The sequence below is a fragment of the Herpailurus yagouaroundi genome, unplaced genomic scaffold (genome assembly GCF_014898765.1).
Source record: "Herpailurus yagouaroundi ecotype Mexico unplaced genomic scaffold, PumYag 162, whole genome shotgun sequence".
NCBI classification, from domain to species: Eukaryota; Metazoa; Chordata; class Mammalia; order Carnivora; family Felidae; genus Herpailurus; species Herpailurus yagouaroundi.
Window position 1 is genome coordinate 13,967,896 of NW_024412403.1, and position 8,677 is coordinate 13,976,572.

General features: G+C 48.4%; 1 protein-coding gene across 7 annotated transcripts in view; it reads left to right on the forward strand.

Moving 5' to 3' along the window:
- The window catches only part of TIAM1 (TIAM Rac1 associated GEF 1), a 395,754-nt gene that overhangs the window by 376,579 nt on the left and 10,498 nt on the right, over positions 1-8,677 (forward strand). For all 7 annotated transcript variants that reach the window (XM_040484060.1, XM_040484063.1, XM_040484059.1 and 4 more), the window contains 2 exons: positions 2,978-3,086; positions 8,403-8,461. In XM_040484060.1, coding sequence (XP_040339994.1) covers positions 2,978-3,086; positions 8,403-8,461 — 168 coding nt within the window. The remainder of the gene's footprint in view (positions 1-2,977; positions 3,087-8,402; positions 8,462-8,677) is intronic.

The following is an 8,677-nucleotide window of genomic DNA, read 5'->3' on the forward strand; positions in this document are numbered from 1 at the left end:
CTATCGAAATGGTAACATTCCAGGGACACGTTACCATAGCTCATCTTGTCATCAGCCACTTTCCTCAGGCGATCCCTGAGGGCAGATATGTGCACAAAGAACAAAGCTGTTCAAGAAAATACTGTATGATGAAGCTGGGAGGCCTTCAACCTCCCCGTGTTAAACCCTGCGGAGTTGAGCTGGACCACGTAGAGCATCCCTTTTGCTTAGGTAGGATGAAGAAAAGACCAAAGAGGGCATGTCCCCTTTGGGCCCAAAAGACGTGGCCGAGTAGAACAGGCCAGACTTCTAAGCAGAGCTTAGTCTTGAGGTTTGGGCAGAAAATTGAGAAGGTGATAAATAGAAGGCCAAGAGAGATACTGTTGGCCAGGATGGGCAGCGCTGACACCCTTATTCCGTGGGCCATGTGGAAACTTGAAAACAGAGCATAACCACATGGACTGGGACCGCATCAGTCCCTTTTCACTATGTGACAAATAACATCTCAGTGAATACCACCACACTCGGGTATGTGGGCCAGCGGAACTCTAGCCTTTCTTGGTGAGCTCTAGAACGTAAATGACTCTACTTGTCATCCTTTCGGGATCTGGGCTGAAGAAGCAGTGGCTGTCTTGGGCACATCGTTTCCATGGACGGTGGAAGCCCAGGAGGGCTGGTGGAAACTCACTGTGGCAAGTCCGAGGCCCAAGGCACATGGCCACGTGCAGAGTCATCAGGGATTTGCCTGGTGTAGTGGGAGGTGCTAGAAAGTCACATGGCAGAGGGTGCCGATACAGAATTATGTCGGAGAAGGAAGTAGAGTTTGGAGAATGATCTGCCCCAGTGACCCTCAATCATGTTTAAAGACATATCCCCTAAGGCGGTGGCCCAGAATGGTACCTGGGAATTTGACTTCTGTGTATAAACAGTCCTCTTTTGTGCGTATGCTTGGGGCATGGGTAGTAGAGACTATAGTTACCTTAGTTGAGACTGTTCTGGGAGGTGGTTGACTAGTTATTTCATATGTACAAACAAACTAAGATTGATTAATTTTTTTTATCCTTGGCTATACTACTTACTAATAATACAGGTCAGTAATTATTATTATTGATCCCCCAGTCACTATAGTGGTAACCACACCACTGAATTTTGGTTTAGTTTGTGTTTTTAATTTTTTTTTTAACGTTTATTCGTTGTTTTGAGAGACAGAGCACAAGCGGGGGAGGGGCAGAGAGAGAGGGAGACACAGAATCCGAAGCAGGCTCCAGGCTCTGAGCTGTCAGCACAGAGCCCGTCATGGGGCTCGAACTCACAGACCGCGAGATCATGACCTGAGCCGAAGTCTTAAGCCAGTGCTTAACCGACTGAGCCTCTCAGGTGCCCCGACACCACTGGATTTTGTACTGCTGGAGCCGCATCCCCAGCACCAGCATCTGACTTGGTGACTCGGGATGAGCAACGCCAAATGGCACTGTGGTCAGCAGAGGGCTGCCGGGTTGCTGCTGCTATTTCCAGAAACCCTGTCAGATTATAAGCAGCAAAATGACCCATCTGTCTTTGAGAAGCTCAACATCAAGTTTTGGAGTATCTGAAATGCTGCCTTGAGCTTGATCTCTGGATGCGGAACCTATTGGCAGTGTTTGGTATTTATCAGTGGGTGGACCACGGACTCTGGTTGTTTGTAAAGCCTTGTCCCCTAATGTGCCTGCACAGAGAGCAGGTCAAGAGACCAGATGCTTCTCCTCCCTGTGAATAGGCTGCTGAGTGGGCAGGAGGTTGAGGTGTGGATGGGCTTGCAAATGGGCCCTGGACTCCAGTGACAAAGGCAGAGGTGGCTGTTGGGAAGTGTCAGCACTGGACTGCCGCAGCCTCATGTCTGGATGGCTCTACGACCCAAAGACGCATCTGGACCAGGCTTGTGCTCAGTCTCCCCCAGCCGTGTGACCACACCCCATGCTCTCTGCGGATCCCTGAGCTCACGCTGCACATACTGAAAGAACACTCTTCAGACTCCTCAGTTGGCTTCTCTCTTCCTCCTCTAAAGTGAAATCAAACCTTTAGAATGAGCTGGAAGAAGAAAAAATCATTGGTTCCACTGCTTTCCAGAAAAACCTTGGCTCCAAGGGGATTTAAAGCCATAGGTGGAAATGCCTAGTTTTCTAGGGGGAATGTCTGTGATCAATGGCCATTTGTCTCTTCTTGGGGAACTGTCTCTATTTGAACACAGAGCTTGGCCAGTTTTATAGATCAATTTTGACAGGCTCCAGGCTCCAGGCTACTGTGTGTGAATTTTGAGGCCCCAATTTCTACCTTTTGCCACTCTAGTCTTGAAATTCTTGTAGATAAATGTGGGATAAAGAAAACAAAGTGACCAGGGGTACCTGGGTGGCTCAGTCCGTTAAGTGTTCAGCTTCTGCTCAGTTCATGATCTCATGGCTCTTGAGTTCTGGCCCTGCCGTCAGACTCTGTGCTGGCAGTTGGGAGTCTGGAGCCTGCTTCAGATTCCGTCTCCATCTCTCTGCCCCTCTCCACTCGTGCACAGTCTCTGTCTCTTTCTCTCTCTCTCTCTCTTTCAAATAAAAATCAACATTAAATTTTTTTTTCAACGTTTTTATTTATTTTTGGGACAGAGAGAGACAGAGCATGAACGGGGGAGGGGCAGAGAGAGAGGGAGACACAGAATCGGAAACAGGCTCCAGGCTCCGAGCCATCAGCCCAGAGCCCGACGCGGGGCTCGAACTCACGGACCGTGAGATCGTGACCTGGCTGAAGTCGGACGCTTAACCGACTGCGCCACCCAGGCGCCCCAAAAATCAACATTAAAAAATTTAAAAAGCATGGGAAATCTATTTAAAAGAAAAAGAAAAAAAAAGTGACCAGATGTTGTTAAAGACCATGTTTTTGTGAAATAAGATTGACATCAGCCTGCCAGATTTGAAAACCTTAAAAATCTGAATATTGTAACAACCACCTGCAAGTTTTTTTCTGTGCTTCTCAGGTTGCGGATCTGAGCATGGGGGACCTGCTTTTGCACACCACCGTGATTTGGCCAAACCCGCCAGCCTCCCTGGGAAAGTGGAAAAAGGAGCCAGAACTGGCAGCCTTTGGTACGTATCAGAACAGGGCTGGTGAGGGTGGGCACAGGGAGGGAGGCTGGGCTTATTTCCCAAAACAAGAACATGTCTTTCCCAAGACCCAATTTATTAAAATGAAGTTCATTCCAGTTATCTGAACCGGTCTTCCTGCCTTGAGCACCAACATGTCACAAACAGTGAATGAAACCTTCCAGTTAAGTATGGCCAGTGTGAGCACCAGCTACGTGGGAGGGAGGGAATGGCCGTGCCAAGCCTGCCCCGTGTACGAACACGCAGGCAGAGAAAGAGTTTGTTGTCGTCCCTGTTCTGAATATCTTTTCTTTTTATTTTTTATTAAAAAAACCCTTTTTTAATGTTTATTTTTGAGAAAGGGGCGGGGAGGGAGAGGGAGAGCAGGAGTGGGGAGGGGCAGAGAGAGAAGAAGACACAGGACTGGAAGCAGGCTCCAGGCTCTGGGCCGTCAGCACAGAGCTCCACACAGGGCTCGAACTCCTGAATTGTGAGATCATGACCTGAGCCGAAGTCGGACGCTTAACCAACTGAGCCACCCAACCCCGCTCTGCATAGCTTTTCAAAATAACAGGTTAACAATACACCAGGGAAAAGCCGATGGGCAAAAATGAAAACACCGTCTTTTTCTGCGACCTCAAATCTGACATCTTTTATCCTTGCTGACTCTGCTGTTGTGTGTGGTGCTGGGATTCAGGACTCTGATTCTCAGCTCACCTGTGGTGGGTGCCTTGCTCAGTTGTGGGGTGCTTCTCAATCACAGTAGGGCGAATACTAGCAAAAGTAGAGATGCTTGTGCGTGATTTCTTTTTTTCAATAAACTGGTTCAGATGGATGCAGTTGCTGTAATCAGGACTCTTCACGCGGTCGTATTGTGAAATGCTCTTTGAGAGAGAAAACTGTATTTGGCACACCGGGAATTGTGGGTAATTTAGGAAATACGGCTTGTTGTTGCAGTTTGAATGCTTGGACGGCCTGCAGTGCCGTTCTGGGTGCAAAACGACCAACAGTGTGTGCTTCTGTTTTATGTTGTGTCTTCTCCTAGCCTCTACAGAAGACTCATGGGTGGGAACCTAAAATAAAGGAAATCTAGCATTTCCGTTTTCTTACCTTGCCTTCAAGAGGTTGTTGCTTAAGGCTTCTTTAACCAGAACACTTCTTTTTTTCCTCCCCCCACGATGTGAACAGAGTCTCCCCAAGTGGAACATCCTAGTGATATTAAAATCGGAGTGTTGAACATAAAGACTGTTGAACTTCTCACTTAGATCACTCAGCCTTCACGGAAAAACGTAGTGACCTTTGTAACATTTTCAAAAAGCCTCTAGAGTAGTGATGCCATTTCATTAAGCATAACAAAGGTGGGCAGGCGCCTGGGTGGCTCAGTTCGTTGAGCGTCCCACTCTTGACTTCGGCTCAGGTCATGAGCTTGTGGTTTGTGGGTTCGGGCTCTGTGCTCATAGCTTGGAGCCTGCTTGGGATTCTCTCTCTCTCTGTTTGCCCCTCTCCCTTCTCGTGCGCTCTCTCAAAATAAAGAAATAAACATTAAAAAAATAAAAGGTGGGTAGAAGTGTGCAAGAAAAATATGTGACTACATGCGTCATACAAGAAAGTATTGGGATATTATAACACGTTGGTAGCTTTTGATGGGGGCGGGGTGCTTTTGGCAGGGGTAAGGAGAGTGTTTTCTTTCCCTACCACCCCCCACCCCCCACCCCCCACCCCCCACTTACCAGTTGTGTTTCTTATGTTGCAATTTCTTCTTGGAAGGGCTGGCAGCTTTCTGATGCTTCATGGTAGGTCATTTCTAGGAAGTATGATTCCCAAGTAAATGACCCAAACGGTCTTACCTACCTGTTTCTGATTCTGGGCTACAGGTGAACAATTCCAGAGTTCCGTCATTGGGACTTTTTCACGACTATGTCCTGAATTGTACAGATTTCCTGGGGTTAGAAATGAACAGATTTAAAACCAGAAAATAATTTGAGTGGGAGAAAGTAGGGGTCAACCAACCTACTCTGTAAAAGGCCACATTGTAAATGTTTTAGGTTTTCAGGGCCAGAAGTCATTTGTAGCCAAACTGCAACCATAGACCATATGTAACCAAATGAGCGCCTGTATTCGCAGGCTGTGCTGAATAGGCAGCTGGCCCCAGTTTCCAGGGTGGTTTACAAAGGGTTCAGGAACAGGCTGTTTTTGAGGTTTGGGGCTTTAGCTGCCTCTTGCGGCACAGGCTCAGAGGGAGGACAGTGTGTGTTCCACTCTGCAGCATTCTGCTCCCTGCCCCATGGGTTGCTTACTGGGGCTGGGAGAGGAGGAGGCTCACCAAAAGGGAGTCCCCAACACCTGTGCTGGGCGTGAATGGAAGTTGCACACCCAGCCCCAGTGATCGGTGATCACACTGCCTGTAGACTCCGCCGGGGCCATAGTTAGCGAGGTGAGAATTGCCCAAGGCTCTATGGGAGGTGGAGGCAAGCTTATTAAGTAAGAGTCATCTCCAGAGGGCACCAGGGTGGCTCAGTCAGTTATGTGTCTGACTTCGGCTCAGGTCATGATCTTGCGGTTTGCAGGTTCGAGCCCCCATATCAGGCTCTGTGCTGACATGACAGCTCACAGCCTGGACCCTGCTTTGGATTGTGTGTCTCCCTCTCTCTCAGCCCCTCCCCTGCTCACGCTCTGTCTCTTGTCTCTGTCTCTCTCTCAGAAAATGAATAAACATTAATTTTAAAAAATTGAGAAAAACAAACCAGGATTATGAGTAAAGGCAGACTGTCCTCACCATCATGAGCTTACTTACGGGTTTTCAGTCCTCCAAGGTCATGTTTGGCAGTTTTGATGTGATTTCAGGTAGCAAGGCAGAGCAAACAGCCTTAGAAATGCCTTTTGAAGTGAAGAGGAGTTGCTATAAGGGAGGCAGGGTAATTACCATTGAACAGGCAGCCCTGGGGTTAAAACGTGGTTGTCTTTTGATTTGAATCTCTCGTCTCAGGAGACAGCGCAGCTTTCCTCTGAAACAAATTGATGTACTGATGTATACCTCAGCACCTTGATGTTCTTACTCACAGGATGGCTAATCTGTACTGAATGCTGATGATTATCACCTTAAAAAAAAAAAAAGAAAAGAAATAGTTGGTCTAGGCTTCCGCCTTGCAGGGTATTAGATGTTCACCGCTGGGGGTGTAGAGGAGTGCTTGGGGCTGGCAAGGGGTAGCTAGGAGTTTTGGTGGGGGTCATGTGGAAGAGATTGGGCAACACCTCCAGTCAGCTGAGTGAGACTAGTCCCAGGGGATCAGGGAGGGTTTAAGGCAGAGGTGGTCACAGCCCCTGCTGAGGACCGCTGTGGCCCCACCGCCGTGATCCAAGATAGTTGAGGTCAGGGTAAACTGAGGCAGGCCAGTAGCCTTTTTAGAACCATAGCAACCACCCCATTGAGCTGTAGTCCCAGTGACTTGGTGGGTCTTCTGAGACTAAGGTCACTGGACACCCTGTCCTGGGGTGGAGCTCCCTTGGTTTTAAAGGGACCCATTGTCCCGGCCGTGGTGATTTCTGAAGGCTTCCGGTGGGAATGTAGGGCCTCTTCAGGTGCCAGTGTTAGTCACCGTGCAGAGCAGGTACAGCCTTATTGGGCCAGTGGGGACTTTGGAGAGGGAACCTCTCCGTCAATCCTCTGGGATTCTTTTTCTTTCTTCCCTCCTTTTTTCTTTCTTTCTTTCTTTCTTTCTTTCTTTCTTTCTTTCTTTCTTTCTTTCTTTCTTTCTTTCATTTATTTTAAGAGAGACAGAGACAGCACTGGTGGGGTAGGGGCAGAGAGAGGGGGAGAGAGAGAGAATCCCAAGCAGGCTCCGTGCTGTCAGCACAGAGCCTGACATGAGCCTCAAACTCACAAACCGTGAGATCATGACCTGAGCCGAAACCAAAAATTGGATGCTTCACCGGCTGAGCCAGCCAGGCGCCCCGACCCTCTGGAACTCTTGAGGGGTGGGATGCTGTGAGCATGAAGGGCCAGGGGCATTCCAGACCCAGTGGCTAGAGCTGGTTTCTTTACACCATCAGGCTGGTTTCTGCAGTGGAAGTTAGAGGCATTTTGCACCAAGGAGAAGCCGATTCATTTATAATAAATGTCCATTTATAAGGACAGAAAATGAGCCACACACTTGGGGTTGGTCTCCAGAAGGCCTGGGAGCCTCTCCCTGAGAATGCTCAGAATATTCCATCCCTTTGTGATCCTGGGTCTGGTACACCAGGCATGGCCCCTCCAGCTGCCGTGTGACCACCTGGGCCCTGGCTCTTGGGGCCAGAGCGGGAAGAGGGACGGAGTCCTTGCATCCAAGAGCCAGCGATGGGCTTGCCCATCTTCTGGTCTCCTGGGCGCCCATTCTTCCTTCCCTCTAGGAAGAGTCAGAGTCACTGAGTGGTCACCATTCTTGGCATTGTTTAAGGAACTCTATGGAGTGTGCACAACTATTGGGTCTCCTCTACTCCTCAAACACTGTAAGAATAAACTGGCAAGCTCCCTGCCCCTGGATCCTTCCTGTGACTCAGCCCCATTTGCAAGAAGTGCAATTGGCATTCTGGTTTCATAAACGCATTTTCATTTCTTTAGGTCAAAAAAGATGAGTTCTGTCTCCTGAATTATCAATACTCTGTGTGTGTGTGTGTGTGTGTGTGTGTGTGTGTGTGTGTGTGCGCGCGCACTATTTATTAGGTTAGCTGGCATAAATCTAAATCCCTGTAAGCTTTGTTATCATCATCGAGGTTTGTACTGTTCCTCCAGCTGCTGAACCAGTACATTTTTGTTAAATGCGTTCTGGCGAAGTTTTAAACTTGAAATCACACCATGATTAAACTTGCTTTAAAAAGGTTCCAGGGGCGCCTGGGTGGCTCAGTCGGTTGAGCGTCCGACTTCAGCTCGGGTCATGATCTCACAGTCTGTGAGTTCGAGCCCCGCGTCGGGCTCTGTGCTGACAGCTCAGAGCCCGGGGCCTGTTTCAGATTCTGTGTCTCCCTCTCTCTCTGACCCTCGCCCGTTCATGCTCTGTCTCTCTCTGTCTCAAAAATAAATAAACGTTAAAAAAAAAAAAAAAGGTTCCAGTGGGGCGGGAGGGTTTATTTCCATTTACTTAGGCTTTCTGTGGTTTTTGGAAAATTGTCATCTCAGGAGGCTCTGGAGCCGTGTGGATGGGGTGAATGAGCAGAGGGTGGGGTCGGGGCTGGCTCACATGCCCCTCGCTGTCTTCTTGGGAACTGTAGTGTCCATTATCGGAGTTCAGAGGAAAGCCCGTGTGTTATGTGCTGTAACCACCTTGTCTCCTCTTTTTCCAGTCTTCAAAACTGCTGTGGTCCTTGTGTATAAAGACGGTTCCAAACAGAAGAAGAAACTTGTAAGACTTCTTATGTCTCCCCTGGTTTGAAAGTAACTCCGTTTCTGTCTGCTTCGTAGTTTTTATCTGCATAATTACCATTCTGCCCCTTGGTCAGGCACAAGCCTCGTGTGATTTCTTTCTTTCTTTCTTTCTTTCTTTCTTTCTTTCTTTCTTTCTTTCTTTCTTTCTTCCTTCCTTCCTTCCTTCCTTCCTTCCTTCCTTCCTTCCTTCCTT